The following is a 15002-nucleotide window of genomic DNA, read 5'->3' as shown; positions in this document are numbered from 1 at the left end:
TTCAGTTTCTGCTCCGGTTTCGGTTTCTGCCTCAGCCGGCTGGAAACGAAAGTGAAATGGCCCCCACCGAAGTGGCCCCCACCGCGGCTCTGCCGCCCTCCCCGGCCCTCCCATCCCCCGCGCGGGGTTGTCGGTCCCGTGGGCAGCCCGGGTGCCGCGGAGTGGGTGCCCACGGGCAGCCCCGCTCGCCGGCACTGAGTCTCCCCGGGAAACAGGGAAGAGCCAAAAACATGAAACTCTGGCCTGGAAGCTCAGGGCAGGGGTGGACAGGGACAGGAGGCTGGAGGGACATGGCAGGGGCCACAGGCAGGGGCAGTGGGCAGGAGCAGGGGCAGGCAAGGACGGGAAGAGAAGGGGGATAGGGAGTAGGGGCAGGAGCAGGCTGGGGCAGGGGGTCAGGACATGGGCAGGAGACAGGCAGCGGGTAGGGGGAGGATGGGGACAGGGACAGGGCAGGGACATGGGTAAGGATGGGGATGGGTGTGGGGTGCAGTCAGGGTCAGGGACAGGCATAAGGGCACAGGCAGGGACAGGGGAAGTGGCAGAGCTGGGGGCAGCAACAGTGGCTGGCACAGGGAAAGCAGCAGCACAGGGACAGGGATACAGGCAGGAGGAGGGACAAGGACAGAAGCAGACATACAGGCAGAAGCCTCAACATGGCCAGGGCAGGGATATGGGCTGGTGCAGGGATGGGTGTCCCCTTAGTGTAGGGTGACAATGGGGGAGGGAACCAGGGCAGGAATACAGACAGGCAGGGGCAGGAATATCAGCAGGGATCTGGGCAGTTATGGGCAGGAGCAGAAACAGGGACAGGAGCAGGTGTGTGGGCAGGGACAAGGATGGAAGCAGAGATACAGGCAGGAGCAGGGAAAAGAAGAGAAGCAGGGATATGGGCAGGTATGCAGAGAGGGGCATGGATACAGACAAGGGCAGGGATGTGGGCAGGGACAGAGGAAGAGACAGGACCAGCAGCAGGTACAGGGGTACAGGCAGGGCTGTGGGCAGGGACAGATGTCACAAGCATTTCACACCTGGCCTGTGTGGCCCAAGGAGTGAGGTCAGGACGCCAAGATGAGAATGACAGAGTCATTCTCTATTCGTGCCCGTGGCAGGTCCCAGCCAAATAGGGTCACCCCAAATGTGGTTTCACATGTTGCTCTCATACCTTTCAAGTGTCGGGGTACAGCACAGTTTGATCAATTCCTATTTACACCCCCCTGCCCCCAACACCTGCTTTGCAACGCCACTGCAATTCCTTGTCCAGGTAACCCTGGAGTCAGTCTCACTACAGGTACTACCTGTGAGGCCAGGTAACAGGAGGGTCCCAGGAAGGTGTTGGAGGGGCAGGGGTGCTGGCCTTATCCTGAGAGCCCTGTGGTAGCCTTCATCCTTTGTGCTGGGCTGTCCTCTTCCTCCTTGCAAGGAGCTGGGGTCCCATAGCCATGACCATCAAACCATAACTATGCAGTATACAATGTAAATTGTATTATATATGATATACATATATAAAAAATACGTATCTTAAGAAAGTTCGTACAATTTAATACTATAAAGACTAATTGGTACAATAGTCAGGGAATGAGATTTTCCTAATAAGATGCAGGCAGGGACAGGGGTAGAAGAAGGGATGGAGGTGGGATAGTGATGGGCCAGGGGTGGAAATAGCGACAGGAGAGGGACACGGGTGCAGATTTGGGCAGGGATAGGGCAGAGAGACAGGCAAGGCAGGGATATGGGCAGGAGCAGGGACATGGCCGGGGGCAAGAGATACCTAGACACAGATATGGGCAGAAGGGCAGGGCTGGGGTACAGGGCTGGGGCACAGAGCCGGGGCACAGGGCCTGCAGCTGTGGCTGGTGCTGGGGCCGGAGCATGGAGCCAGTGTCGGTGCTGGGGCACAGGGCCTGCAGCCGTTGCCAGTGATGGGGCACAGGGCTGGGGCACGGAGCCAGGGCCGGGGCCCAGGGCCGAGGCACGGAGCCGGGGCCAGGGCACAGGACCTGCAGCCGGGGCATGGAGTCAGGGCTGGTACCGGTACCGGGGCGCAGAGCCCGCAGCCGCGGCCGGGGCACGGAGCCGGGGCACGGAGCCGGGCCAGGAGCCGGTACCGGCGCGCAGAGCCCGCAGCCGCGGCACGGAGCCGGGGCACGGAGCCGGGCCAGGAGCCGGTACCGGTACCGGCGCGCAGAGCCCGCAGCCGCGGCACGGAGCCGGGGCACGGAGCCGGGGCACGGAGCCGGGCCAGGAGCCGGTACCGGTACCGGCGCGCAGAGCCCGCAGCCGCGGCCGGGGCACAGGCGGGGCCCAACGCCCCCGCGCGGTGCGTGACGGGAGCTGCCGCGGCCGGGGCACATGCGCAGGGGGCGGCGCGCGGTCCCAGGGGGCCGCGGGGCGGGGCGGGCCCGGGGGCGGGCTCGAGGGCGGGGCCTCCCGCCCGGGGAGGGGCGCGGAGTCCGCGCGCGCCGGCCATGCCGCGCTCCCGCCGAGCCGCGCGCCGTGAGTGGGGGTCCGGGCGCGGTGCAGGATGGGAAGGCGGCGGACCGCGGGGGGTGGCGGGGCCGGCGGGGTCCGAAGGGGGGTGCCGCGCCGCGGCGGGACGAGGCCACGGAGCCCGGGGGACCGCCGGGCCGGGTCTCCGTGCCCTGCCATGCCCTGCCATGCCCTGCCCTCCCTCCCGGCAGCGGGGCACGGGGGCCTGCGTAGGCCCCGTGGGCCCCACGGGCCCCGGCCTCTGCCTCGGCGGCCGCTCCCGTACGGCCGGGGACGGGCTGACAGCGACCTGTCCCCAACGCCCGCGCAGGTGGCCCCGGCAGCGCCCGGGCAGGCTCGCCCGCCAGTGAGGAGGAGGCCGGCAGCGAGGTGCTGAGCCACTGCAGCAGCGCCAGCGAGGGGGCCAGCCCTGCCGAGGAGGCTGCAGGTGAGCCCCGGGGATGGCCCCGCGTGGGTGCTGTGTCCCCTGCCCGTGGGCCTTTGCACCGGGGCGCCTCCGTGACGTGTGTGCTGCCCCAGCAGGGAGTGAGGTGTTGGGTGAGCAAGGCCAGGAGGAGGTTGCAGAGGACAGGCTGAAGGAGCACATGGACAGCCTCCTGGACAAGAGGTGAGGAGTGGCTGTCACCTGCCGTGGGCATGCCTGGCACACTGCCCGTCCCTGCTGGCGCTGCCAGCCAGGGGCAGGGATGTGCCCCGTCCCAGGCCACCCCACCCCGTGACCTCCTGTGGCCTCTTGCAGCGCCAAGACACGACAGGCGGCACTGCAGAGCCTCCACCTGGCCTTGTCCTCCAGAATCCTCTCTGAGTTCCTGCTGGAGCGCCGCCTCATGCTCACTGACTCCCTGGAGAAGTGTCTCAAGAAAGGTCAGGGTGCAGGCAGGTGCTGGGGCTATGGATGGTGGGGCTGATGACTAGTGTCTGAGGGAGGTCTCTTGTGTTGCCTGCAGGTAAAGGGGAGGAACAGGCTCTGGCAGGCACAGTCCTCACCCTCCTCTGCCTCCAGATGGGCTCTGGCTCGGAGGGTGAAGAGGTTTTTTGCAGCCTGAAGCCCCTGCTTGTCAGTGTCCTGACAGACAGCATGGCCAGCCCCGGCGCCCGGCAGAGCGTAAGGCCCAGCCCCTTTCCTCCTGGCCGTGGCGGGTACATCAGCAGTGGGGAGAGCCCAGGCGATGCCTTTGGGGGGGGGCCCTGTAGTCATCGGAGTGTGGCAGGATTGGGTGCTGTGGGGACCAGTGACATAAAGCAGGGACACCCCAACCCTGCTTCCCCTTGGCTGGGTGCTCAGTTTGGCCTGGTACTGCCTCCTCTGACTGCCTTTTCCCCATGTTTCTCACCAGTGTGCCACAGCGCTGGGCATGTGTTGCTACATTGCAGCTGCTGACCTTGAGGTAACTGCGTCTGGGTGTTGTCCTTACCCCTACCAGAGGGCACCCTGGGGGCTGTTGTGCCACCTGCCATCAGCCCACCATGCCATAGCAGCTTGGAGCTGAGCTGGGGAAGGGGCATGAGGACATCAGTGACAGCCCAGGCTCCTTGGGCAGCATGGAGCTGAGCTGGGGGGAGGGGAAGCACTCCTCACAGAGGGGGGGGGGGGGGGTTGTCCTGGGTGGAGGAGAGCCTCTCCTGCCTTGGGGAGCTTCTGGTGTCCCTGGGCAGGGTGAGTCCCTTTTGGTCCCCAATGCATGGCTTCACCATGGCATCTTCTGGCAATTGTAGTCTCACAGGTGAATTTTCCCCCTCCAGGACCTGGTCTCATGCCTGTCCTGCTTGGAGGGCATCTTCAGCCCCCTCAGTGCAGGTGAGGGGGGCTCGGTGCCTGCTCAGCATGGCCCTCTGCACTGCAGTGCGCTCCAGTCATGGTCCCTGCTCCTCACCATCTGCCCTCCCTCCCATATTAAGAGCATCTTGGACAAGTGAGTAGGGTGTGGGGGTGTTGGGGCTGGCGTGGGGCAGCCAGCTGCAGAGGGTGCAGCCTCGGGGGTGGCACCTGGCCCCTCTGACTGCCCTTCTGCCTTCCTGTCCCAGTTGCTGGCTGAAGCTGCCCCCGCTGCTGTCCAGCAGCAGTGTTGCGCTGCGCATCCTGGCTGGGGAAACCATTGCGCTGGTCTTCGAGCTGGCCCAGGATGTGGAGGTATGGCGGGGCTCTGCAGCAGCAGAAGGCATCGGGTGGGCAGGCAGCAGAGTGGCAGGGAGCTGCTGGCACTGGCACCCTGTCCATGCCATGGCTGAGCTGGCACTGATGGCATTGGGACACTCCAGGCTGGTGTCACCAGCAGGTGCCCAGGCAGAGGGACTGGCCCCAGGGATCCCCCTGTCCTCTCTTGGCAATGGTGGTGGTAGGCAGTGCCTGGAGCTGCATCCCCTCCATGCCCCACTGGGTGTTTTTTTTTGGCAGGAGGACTTGTGCCACCGAGATACAGAGTTCCTGCGTGCCCAGCTCAAGGTCCTGGCTACTGAGAGCAACAAGTACCGAGCCAAGACGGACCGACGGAAGCAGCGGTCCATCTTCCGGGACATCCTGCGCTTCATCGAGGTACTGGAGGCTGTCAGTGCCCTTCCCTGCCAAGGCCTTGGCTGTGCGGCTGCTGCCCAGCTGCCTGGTGATTTGTCTCTGCTGAGAGCTGAGGGACGCACAGGGCTGGTGCCCAGCTTATTGCTGATGCCCCTCTCTCCGCTCAGAGCGGGGAGTACCAGGAGGAGACCATCCGATTTGGCCTGGAGTGCATGTGCCTGGACAGCTGGGCACGCCAGCGGACCTACCAAGCCTTTAAAGAGGTGCTGGGCTCTGGCATCCGCCACCACCTCCAGGTAGGGGCTGGGCAACTGCGCTGGGAGGTGTCAGGCCAGCGCTGGCAGGGATGCTGATGGGCCCCTGCTTCCACAGAACAATGAGCTGCTACGGGAGATCTTCAGCCTCGGGCCTCCCTTGGTGCTGGATGCAGCCACTCTGAAAGCCAGCAAGGTGTCTCGCTTTGAGAAGGTGGGTGCCACCACCCAGATTTGTGCTCTCAGTCCCCTCCTGTGCTGCCATGAGCTCCAGCCAAGCACCTGAGTGTGGTGAACACTGGTGGAGAGGTGGGCAGAGGGGCTCCCCTAACCCATCTCTCCTTCCCTCCCCTCCCAGCACCTCTACAATTCAGCTGCCTTCAAAGCCCGTACGAAAGCCCGGAGCCGGGTGCGGGACAAGCGGGCAGATGTGCTGTGATGGGCAGAAGGGGGCAGAGCCCCCAGCCCACCTGGACTGCAGACCCAGCACTGTGAGGGGCAGGTGCCCCTAGCCCTTGGGCTTTTATTCATGTACAGCAGAGTATTTAATGCCTGGAGCTGCCCTACCGGGGGTTGCCCCCTCTTTTATTTTTTTAACCAAAAAAAAAAAAGGATGAAAGAAGAGCATGGGGGGGAGGTGGTGGGGTGCTGCTGTGTGCCTGCTCTGCAGCTGGGGCTCTGCGTGGCATGGCAGGAAGGGGTCTCGCAGGGCTCCTACAGCCCCTTTCAGAGGCTGGGCTTGTGTTCCCCCTCCTTAGTCCCACGGGGGCACGGGGGTGGCCTGGCACAGCCTGAAGGGTGGGGTGGGAGGGCAGAGCCGTGCAGGGCTGTCAGGCAGCAGGCCCTGGTATCTGTGCCTGCAACAGGAGTGCTCCGCTCTGCCATGGTGGGCACAACCGCTGCTTCTGCAGCTGCCCTGGCACTTGGGGGTGGTGGCAGAGTGGCATGGGGTGGCAGGCTCTGTGGAGCTCTGCCCAGCCCTGCCAGTTGCCTGCTCTGAGCCCTTTTCCAGCCAAATGCTTTGTGTGAAATAGTTCTCTTGTGGGAAATTAATTACAGGGGGTGACATGGTGAGCAAGTTCTGGTGCTGCCTGTGCAGCCTCGGGGGCTGCTGCCTGGGTGGGCATGAGGCCATGCCAGCTGGGAGTGTCCGTTACCCCGGGAATGTGTCTATGGCGGTGATTTTGTAAGACTTTGATTACAGGAGGTAATTAAAAGGCTAATTGGAGGGTGCCGTCTGCCTTGTTAACAGGAGCAGCTGTCGCTGGGGCGGGTGCCAGTCCTTGCAGCCCTGTCCCTTTCTCTTGCAGCCTGGGGTAGGGGTCAGGATAGCCCCTGCCACACCCTGCACCCTGTGGGGTGATGCTGCCAGGTCTGAGCGAGATGGGGATGGTGGTAGGGCTGCCCGCCCCTCCCTCCCGCTCTTCAGTGCCCCTTCCCGTGGTGGCTCGGTGCCTGTGGTGGGGCCAGGAGCAGCTCAGCGGTGCCCACTGGGCTCGGTGCTGGCATTGAGGCGAGCCCAGAGCTGCCTGCTGGCTGCTTGAAGCTGATGCACGGCGTCCTCCTGGCTCTCCAGCCACTGGGCCAGTGCCCGCACCGACTGGTTCTGCAGGACTGTGGAGAGAGGATGGGGATGTGCTGGGAATGGGCAGCCTTGCCCTCCCACAGTCCCCACTGCGCCCCCCCGCCCCCCCCCCCCCCCAAGTGCCACATACCACTCAGGTAGATGGCCAGTGTGGCCAGGACCAGGCTTGCCAGTGCCAGGAGCCCCAGCAGGGCCAGGAGCAGGGGGTGGCTGGGGCCGAGGCAGGGGCAGGGGCTGGTAGCAGGCATGGGGCGCAGGGTGGGCAGGAGCGGCAGGGGGCCGGGGAGCGTAGGGCGAGGCGGTGGCCGACGCAGGCTGCTGGAGGGAGCTGGGCCATTGCCTGCGGGCAGGGGAGAGAAGAAGTCAGAGCCCAGCCACCTGCACGGCCGGGGCTGGCACAGGACCCCCACCCTGCTCTCACCCTCGGCACCCTTCTGCCCGCCCGAGGCCCAGTACAGGTCGCTGATGGACTCCACAGGGCGCAGGCTGACGGCTCCAGGCTCGCTGCCCTCAGGGTCCCCAGGCTCTGCCGGTGCAGCACCCTCGGCCCTTCCCATGCTGTCTGCTGGGAGTGGAGACAGAGGGTGAGTGTGGGCCTTGGCCGCAGCCCCTGCTTGCCCTGGGCACCCCCGAGGGGACCAGACCCCTCCTGGAGGTGACCCCGGCTGTGACACCAGCCTGGTGCTGTGCCGGGGTTGGCAGCCAACGCCAGTATTCCCTTAGCGCAGCCCTGTGGCCGGGCAGTAGCTGGCTGTGTCCCCCAGCCCCAGTGCTGTCATCAGAGCAGTTAGCGGGTGCCTGGTGGCCACAGTCCCAGAGCCTTGTTAGTGGGGCTGGAATCTGGCCCTGGCCTGGGGGCAGGAACGTGCCACCCCCGCCCTCCCCGGCCCGGGTAGCCCAGGCACTGTGGGGCAGGCTGGGGCTCCCCTGGGCCAGCTGGGAGCTGGTGGGAAGGGCAGTGCCAGCTCCAGCCTGCGGCGTGGCTTGGCTTGCCCCGGGGCGCTGCTCATGTGCCACTTAGGGGTGCAGGGATGGAGATGTGGGGTGTGTGCTGTGCCAGGGGTCCCTGGTGCCCCCTGCCCAGGTGAGCGTGTGCTTCTCTCGGAGCGAGGGGGCTTTCTGGAAGCAGGCATAGCTCCAGCACTGTCTTGGGAAGCAAGCATGCCTACACTGGAGTAGAGGGAAAGGATTTTTTTCTGGGTGTTTCTGCATTTTTGAGCAGTGGGAAGGGCCCAGGTGCTGTGCCTGTGGTGGAACAAGGCAGGGTGGCACTGTGCCCGCTCCTGATCCCTCTCGGGGTCAGTGGCATGTCGCAGGGCAGTGTGGCGCCGTGCTGCTGCTGGAGGGGTGGTGCATGCTGCCGTGGGGTTGGCGGGTGGTGGGGCTCGGGGGCCTCAGCTAGTGTCTCTGGAGTCCCCCCAGACCCTCCCCAGACCCCTGCCTTTGGCTGAAGGCTGGCCCATGGGTACCCCCATCACCCCTGTATCCACTCCCGCTGACTGGGGGCATGGCTAGTCACATAGACTTGGTGTGGGGGGGCTGTGCCAGCCAGCTGCTTGCCCCCTCCCCAAAACCTGCAGCCCTGTGCCTGCAGCCCTCCAGGACCCCCTCCTTTCCTGGGCAGGTATCTCTGCCTGCAGCCCCTGCAGTGGAGGGCAGCATTTGGCCACTATTTCCACCCCAACCCCATAGCCCCATGCCACCCGGTCCCCTCCGGGGTGCCAGGGCCCCCGCCAGCCCCCAGCCTGCTCCCTAGCCTACCTTCTCCAGCCTCCCTGGGCATGGCTCCCTGTGCCCCGTGCCCAGGCAGCGTGAGTAGGCAGCGAGGTGGTGCGGGGCCCCTGGGAGCCGGGCACAGGGCTCCTGGTGCACCAACTGCACTGCTTAAAATAGGACAGTGAGAAACACGGTTGGGGGGGATTAAAAATAGCTGTGGGGAGGGGGGCGCGGTTGGCGCAGTCAGGGCTGCCAGCAGCATGGTGCCAGCATGGCAAAGGGAGAGCAGCCTGTGGGGGTGCCCCCTGCCTCCACAAAAGGGGCTTCCAGCTCACTGTGGAATCAGGGTAAAGCCTGTGCAGGGAAACCGAGGCACTGGTGGGCCCATCCAGAGCCTAGCTGATGTGGCTGCTGCCTCTCGGCAGCAACGGCAATTACACTCAGCTTGGGGGCATCACGGAGCCCCCCAGCTTCACCCACAAGGACCATACCAGCTGTGTCACGAGGATTTATTTAAGTTAATGGGACTATAGAAAGTGCCAGACAGCAGTGCTGCTGGGGTAGGGGACTGCCACGGTCCCCGGTCATGGTCACCAGCCCCATGTGTCCCGTGGTAGGCAGGTGTCAGAGGGTGGGAGGTTGTTGTGCCTGCAGAGGCTGTGAGCACGGGTGGGCACCAGGCAGGAGGAGACAGGGCTGGGCTTGACTCGCCGGGCACAGTCCTTGCCGGCCCAGCCACGGTAGCAGTGGCAGCGGAAGGAGCCTGGTGGGCTGGCACTAGGGCCAAGGTGCAGGAGGCTGCTCAGGTCGTGGGGCTGCCGGCGCACGCAGCGCCCGTGGCCATGGCACTGCACATAGCTGCACTCCTGGGCTGCTGCTGTCACATTGGCCACGTAGGGACCCAGGGTGGATGTGAGGTAGTGGTGCAGGCTGGCACAGCTTTCCTGGGGGAGCAAGCACCAGTGAGAACCCGCCCCAGCACTGGGGTCCCTCTGGCCACCCCTCCCCAGTGGGCACAGGGGACATGGCAATCCCATAGATCCCATGCCCACGCCATCTCCTGCTGCCGACCATATGCTGGCTGTGGTGCAGCAAGGGGCCATACTCACAGCCGAGTGGGAGTACGACATGTCTCCCCAGAGCACGAGTCCAGCTGCACCCAGCGCTGCACTCTCCCCGATGGTGTGCACCAGGTCAGCCTGCCAGGTAGAGAGAGGTGTGACCGGGCTGGGGGGGCACAGGCTGCATCCCAGTGCTGAGCAGGACCCCCAGCACACTAGCTGCCAGCCCTGGCTGTGCAGTGCTTACCAGCTCCAGGAATCTGTGTGAGCGGCGGAAGGAGAGGCGGGAGTAGGCAATCACGGGCGGGGGGCTGTTGGCCCTGAAGGTGGCCACGCGCAGGGCTTCGCGCAGCCGGTGGTGCACATAGCGGTGGCGCAGGGCAGACGGCAGCGCTGGTGGCAGGTAGATGCTGGGGTAGAGGGCAGCTGAGGTGGCCCAGAGCCAGCCAAGGCGGTTGTTGTGCTGCACCTCTGCTGGCTGGCACTGCCCGGTGTAGTTGGCCTCCTTGGCCCAGTTGCTGTTGAGGCAGTCAGGGAAGCGGTAGAAACCCCAGAGCCCCCCTGGACACAGGGTCTGGCCCAGCAGAAGTGTCTCCTCCATCACAGCCTGCGCTGCCTGCTCAAACTCCCAGCGGGCCAGCTGGAGCCGCTGCTGCGCTGGCAGGAGGCCGTGCTGGTCCTGCACCCATTGCTCTGAGGCCGCCCGGTAGATCCGCTTGGCCCCCCAGTTTTGGGCCCAGAGAGGCCTCCACTCCTCCCAGTCCACCACGGCCAGGCCACGGAAAGCAGGGCGCAGGATGCGGCGAATGTCCTCAGCTGCCCTAGTGAGGTGGGCGCCGAGGGGGACCCGCTGGGGGATGCCTCCATTGTGGGGGACACCCTGCTGGGACAAGTAGGGGTACAGCCCAAACTTGTTCTTGTAGAAGATGGTGATGTTCTGGCCGGTGAAGTGGCCATCCCGGTTCTCCACAATGCCATAGTCGCCAAGGGGCAGCCCCAGGCCGAAGCGGTTCTGGCAGCGGCTGGTGGGGATGTTCCACACCACGGCGAAGGGATGCCCGCCCACCAGGGGCTCTGGTGCCGGGCTCTCCCCGACAGCCATGCCCAGCACCAGGCAGGCCCACAGCACCATCGCCAGCACCATCCTGTGTTGCTGGCTGCTTGCGGGGCCGGCACCCTGCAGGGAAAGGAGAGCAGGGGGATGTGGCAGCAGGGTGCAGCGGGCACCCCAGCTGCACTGGCACTGCCACCATGGCACGTGGTGGGCTAGGATTAGCCACTAGGGCTGGGGTGCCCCACCAGTACATGCTGCCCACCCCAAAATCCCATGGGACTCAGCAGACTTGGGTGTTTGATACATCCTTCCTCAGCGCTGCCAGCGGGCACCTCTGCCTGCTGCGCCCTGGTGTCCAGCACCCCTGCCTGCACCACCACAGCCATGGCATGGCACTGGTGTGGCACTGCAAGCCACTGACCCCGGTGCTTCAGTTTCCCTGCTGGCTACCAGCCCTGCCCATAGCAGGGGCACTGTGACCCCCCTCTTCCCCATTTCGTAGTAGGGCCTGGCCAGCCCAGGTGCCCTGCTGAGGGACTGAGCCCCCGCCGCCCCTGCCCTCCCCCCCGAGAGCTGCTGCAGCAGGCAGCCCTGTCCCCCCCTGCCCGGTGCTGGCTGGCCACCTGGGGTGAGGGGATTAGGCAGGGGATGGGCTTGGGAGCCTCGTGACACAGCAAGGACAGCGCTAATCCCCCATGCAGGGCTCAGCCACTCTCCCTGACCTTCCCGCTCCCACTACTGTGCTTCCAGCCCTTGCTGCTGCCAGCTGCCTCGGGGGGGCCTGGCTGCCTGCCCCCCTCGCAGCCCAGTGCAGGGGTGCCCAGTGCAGGCAGCCCATGCTGCTTTACTGCCCCTCCTGCCATCATGTGCCTCAGTTTCCCCAGGCTGCTCTGTGGGGAGAGCAGCAGCCGCAGCATGTCATCAGCCCCAGCTGCCCCACAGCGAGTCCCCTGGGTGAAGCAGACACTGGTGGGACTGGGTGGCACTCCTGGGACCAGTCCCAACCCCAGAGCCTGGAGTGGGCCTGGCTCCCTGCCATACTGGTGGTCCCAGGGCCCCAGCTGGGCGACCTAGGGGCTGGGCAGGAGCAGAGCCAGTGGGTGTGGGGACCACCTCCCTGCCAGCCCCCATGCGTGGGGCCAGCACAAACCAGGGAGGCTGGGGGAGCTGTTGCCAGCCCCAAAGAATGGCAGGCAGGCAGGCAGCGCCGGGGCAGGCAGCTCCCGCCTGCACTGCTTTTAATCACTGGCTCAGGGCCCCAGCCCCTCAGATGTCCTTCTTCATCCAGAAGATGGGCAGCCCTTTGGCATCACGGTGGGGGGTCTCCAGGAGGCTCTGCCTGCTGTTCTCAGCCAGGACTCCCCTCGCCCAAACCACGGTCGGTGGTGGTGGGGGCGGTGGGGGGGTGGCAGGGGTTTGGCAGGGAGACAGGGGGCCAGAGGGCACCCTTGGCCTAGCGGTGGTGGCAGTGGCAGCACCAGGAGGGGCAGAGAAGAGCCGCAGCACTGCAGTGGGTATGGCAGGGCTGAGGAAGGCCACGCTCTGCACTGGCTCGCCCAGGACAAAACCCAGGTGAGCGTAGAAATGCTGCTTGTCGTGGGTGGTGAGGTGCAGGCAGCAAAAGCCTCGGGCCTGGGCCCACCGCTCAGTGGCTTCCATCAGCTGCCGTCCATAGCCCTGGCCCCGCAGCGCCCGGGCCACCACCACGCTCTCCACGAAGAGGTCGTGAGGACGGCCAGCCACACGGGAGAGCCGGACATGGCCCACAAGCTGGCAGGGCCCCTCCTGGGTGGCAGGGGCCTCTGCACGTCCCCGGCTCCGCAGCAGCAGCAGGCAGGTGGGGAAGGTGTCCGAGGACCGCTGGAGCATGTGGAGCCGCGACGCCCGGCTCTTCCCCCACTCCTCGCCCAGGAGCTTGGCGCAGGCCTCCAGCAGCTCTGGCCTCTGGTGCAGGGGGACCAGGCTGAGCTCCTCCGACATGGAGCCCATTCTTCTCACTGATGGGAGACCAAGCAGGCCACAGCTTAGAGGCAGCGGGGGACAGACCATGTGTCCCCCTCACAGCCCAGCACCAGCCCCAGCACAGGCGCAGCTCCCCAGCAGCGTGGCCGGATGGGTTCGTGGGGGTTGGCGGCGGGTCCAAAAGTTGAATGACAGCACTGCGGTGGGGAAGTGGCACATGGTGCCAGCTCCAGGCACCTGTGCCATAAGCCCTGCAGGCAGATCTGCCACCACCAAGCCAGCAGAGGGGCAGGGGTAGGAGGCACAAGGCTGGCCTTGCCGCTTCCCAGCCCTGCCACCAGTTCCTGCCTCCTGGGCACCCACTGGAGACCAGCCAGATCATCACACGTGACCCCAGCTGGCAAGAGAGGGCTACAGCACCATGGAACTGAGCAGACCCCAACCATACTGCACCTGTGTGGAGGCTCAGGGTGGCCCTGCCAGCCTCTGAGGGGTGAGGAACCCCTTACCACAAGCGGTGTGCAGCAGGGACCCCTTTTGCAGCCCAGCGGCTCTTCCTCTTGCAGAGGAAAAGCCACAGGCAGAGGGCAGGAGGAACTGGCATGCCAGCTTACTAACTGGGGTTGAGCAAACTGCCCTGCTTCCCCCTCTGAAGGGTGGGGAGGGCCTGGCTTTGCCCTGCCCCTGCACCCTTCAGGGTGTCCCCAAAGTCACCCCCCTAGCTCTAAGACCCCTGGCTCCCAGCCCAGACTGCACTCCCCCCTTTGGAGGCCAGGCAGCACCCCAAGGCCCCATCAGCACCCCAGGTGGGTGATACGTTTCCTTCCATCTCCCCAGCAAACCCACACCAGAACCCCACCAGCATCCCTCTGCACTCTGGGTGCCCCAAATACTGTGGGAAGCCCTGCTCATGCCTGCCCTCCTGCTGCTTCTGCCTGCGGTGCCTTGCCAAGCTTTGGTCACCCCAGTGCCCAGTTCCTCCCCAAGCCTGTCCCTCTCCAGCTCCTGTCCAGGGACACAGGGCTGCCCACCCTGCCTGCTGCTCACCCTGCCTGCACCCACCCAGCCCGCCTCTCAGCCTGTCCACCTTCACTCTGCCCTGTGCTCACCCTGCTCACACTCACCCTGCCTGCTGCTGCCGGCTCCCGCGCCCTCGGTGCCTGTGCAGCAGCGTGGCAGGAAGCAGCCCAGGCTCAAGGCCAACCACAGCCCCTGGTTCTGCTTCCCCAATGTGAATGACACGTCTGTCCAGGGCCCCATCTGCCCTCAGCACCCCAAACCAGACTGCACCCTGGCACAGGGCACCTGGCCCTGCCTACACCTGCACATGGTGCGTGGACCACCCATGGCTGCACCTCCTCAATACATGGCCCCCACCCTATCGCTGCTCCATCACTGTTCCCATCACTGATCCATCAATGGCCCCATCACGGACCCCATCACTGCCCTGTTGCTGTCCTCCTCACAGACCCATCACTGACCCCATCGTGGACCCCATCACTGAGTCCATCACTGCCCTGTTGCTGTCCTCCTCACAGACCCATCACTGACCCCATCGTGGACCCCATCACTGAGTCCATCATGGACTCATCATGGACCCCATCAGTGACCCATCACTGACCCATCGCTGACCCCATCGCTGACCCCATCACAGACCCATCGCTGACCCCATTGCTGGCCCCACTGCAGACCCCATCAGTGACCCATCGCTGGACCCATCATGGACCCATCGTTGACCCTATTGCTGACCCCATCAGTGACCTATCCGTGAACCTGTCACTGTCCCGACCACGGACCCGTCACTGACCCCATCGCTGCCTCACCAGTGACTTATCGGTGACCCATCGCTGACCCATCACCGCCCCCCGTCCCGCTCCCCGCGCCCCCAGGCCCCGACCCGGCCGTACCACTCCGCCGGCCCCTCCGCCGCTGCCGCGCCGAGCACTCCCTTCCGGCGCCGCCGCATGCCGGGCCCGGCTGCGCCCTCTGGCGGTCGGAGGCTGCGGCGCCGTTGTGGGCCCGTCCCGTAGCGGTGCCGCCCAACGTTGTGCGCATGCGCGTCGCCGTGGGTTAGCGTGAGCGGCGTGCGCCCGCGGCGGCTCAGTCCCCGGCCCGTCGCCTCCCGCTGCCCGCCGGGCTGCCCGCTCCCGGCTGTCCCGCACACCGGCCCCTCAGAGCCCACGCCACCGCCTTCCCGACCCCGCTGCCCCTGCGGCCCCACCGCCCCTCAGCACCGCGGGCCGGCCCCGCGCCTCCGCACAGAGCGGCAGAATCAGACTGGTCCGGGCTGGCAGGGACCTCTGGAGGCCATCCAGCCCAAGGCCCTGCGAAAGCAGCTCCCCCAGGAGCCGGCCGCTCAGGGTCACGG

The 15002-nt window shown here is 65.7% G+C and overlaps 3 protein-coding genes across 5 annotated transcripts; 1 reads left to right on the top strand and 2 right to left on the bottom strand.

Annotated features, from left to right (window-relative positions):
• Positions 1 to 2410: 2410 nt before the first annotated feature.
• On the top strand, positions 2411 to 6484 carry IFRD2 (interferon related developmental regulator 2). 3 transcript variants are annotated; one of them, XM_055806666.1, is made up of 12 exons: positions 2411 to 2496; positions 2801 to 2917; positions 3013 to 3097; positions 3230 to 3354; positions 3438 to 3595; positions 3828 to 3878; positions 4234 to 4403; positions 4516 to 4621; positions 4886 to 5023; positions 5170 to 5298; positions 5375 to 5470; positions 5615 to 6484. In XM_055806666.1, the coding sequence occupies exons 1-12, from the start codon at positions 2469 to 2471 to the stop codon at positions 5693 to 5695; spliced, it is 1284 nt and encodes a 427-aa protein (XP_055662641.1). In that variant the 5' UTR covers positions 2411 to 2468; the 3' UTR covers positions 5696 to 6484. The 3 variants fall into 3 exon arrangements, with proteins under 3 accessions (XP_055662641.1, XP_055662642.1, XP_055662640.1); XM_055806667.1 differs by having other exon boundaries at positions 3010 to 3097; positions 5170 to 5265; XM_055806665.1 differs by having other exon boundaries at positions 3010 to 3097.
• A 2567-nt stretch (positions 6485 to 9051) lies between these two features.
• On the bottom strand, positions 9052 to 14584 carry HYAL3 (hyaluronidase 3). Its single transcript, XM_055806186.1, has 4 exons — positions 14542 to 14584; positions 9866 to 10795; positions 9667 to 9756; positions 9052 to 9501 (listed from the first exon to the last, which is right to left on the bottom strand). Exons 2-4 carry the CDS (start codon positions 10760 to 10762, stop codon positions 9148 to 9150), a joined length of 1341 nt encoding a protein of 446 aa, XP_055662161.1. The 5' UTR covers positions 10763 to 10795; positions 14542 to 14584; the 3' UTR covers positions 9052 to 9147.
• On the bottom strand, positions 11880 to 14115 carry NAA80 (N-alpha-acetyltransferase 80, NatH catalytic subunit). Its single transcript, XM_055806187.1, has 2 exons — positions 13759 to 14115; positions 11880 to 12669 (listed from the first exon to the last, which is right to left on the bottom strand). Exons 1-2 carry the CDS (start codon positions 13892 to 13894, stop codon positions 11939 to 11941), a joined length of 867 nt encoding a protein of 288 aa, XP_055662162.1. The 5' UTR covers positions 13895 to 14115; the 3' UTR covers positions 11880 to 11938.
• Positions 14585 to 15002: the final 418 nt, after the last annotated feature.

This window comes from Falco peregrinus, chromosome 5 (genome assembly GCF_023634155.1).
Source record: "Falco peregrinus isolate bFalPer1 chromosome 5, bFalPer1.pri, whole genome shotgun sequence".
NCBI classification, from domain to species: domain Eukaryota; kingdom Metazoa; phylum Chordata; class Aves; order Falconiformes; family Falconidae; genus Falco; species Falco peregrinus.
The sequence above is the reverse complement of the archived record's forward strand: the minus strand, read 5'-3'. Positions and strand labels throughout refer to the sequence as shown.

Coding starts and splice junctions, on each gene's coding strand:
- HYAL3 (XM_055806186.1), bottom strand. CDS start 10,762: ATGGTGCTGGCGATGGTGCTGTGGGCCTGCCTGGTGCTGGGCATGGCT. Junction 9,757..9,865: donor CACACAGATTCCTGGAGCTG/GTAAGCACTGCA, acceptor TCTACCTGGCAG/GCTGACCTGGTGCACACCAT. Junction 9,502..9,666: donor TGTCGTACTCCCACTCGGCT/GTGAGTATGGCC, acceptor TTGCTCCCCCAG/GAAAGCTGTGCCAGCCTGCA.
- NAA80 (XM_055806187.1), bottom strand. CDS start 13,894: ATGGGGCCCTGGACAGACGTGTCATTCACATTGGGGAAGCAGAACCAG. Junction 12,670..13,758: donor AGCCGGCAGCAGCAGGCAGG/GTGAGTGTGAGC, acceptor GTCTCCCATCAG/TGAGAAGAATGGGCTCCATG.
- IFRD2 (XM_055806665.1), top strand. CDS start 2,469: ATGCCGCGCTCCCGCCGAGCCGCGCGCC. Junction 4,404..4,515: donor ATTAAGAGCATCTTGGACAA/GTGAGTAGGGTG, acceptor TTCCTGTCCCAG/TTGCTGGCTGAAGCTGCCCC. Junction 5,471..5,614: donor AGGTGTCTCGCTTTGAGAAG/GTGGGTGCCACC, acceptor CTCCCCTCCCAG/CACCTCTACAATTCAGCTGC.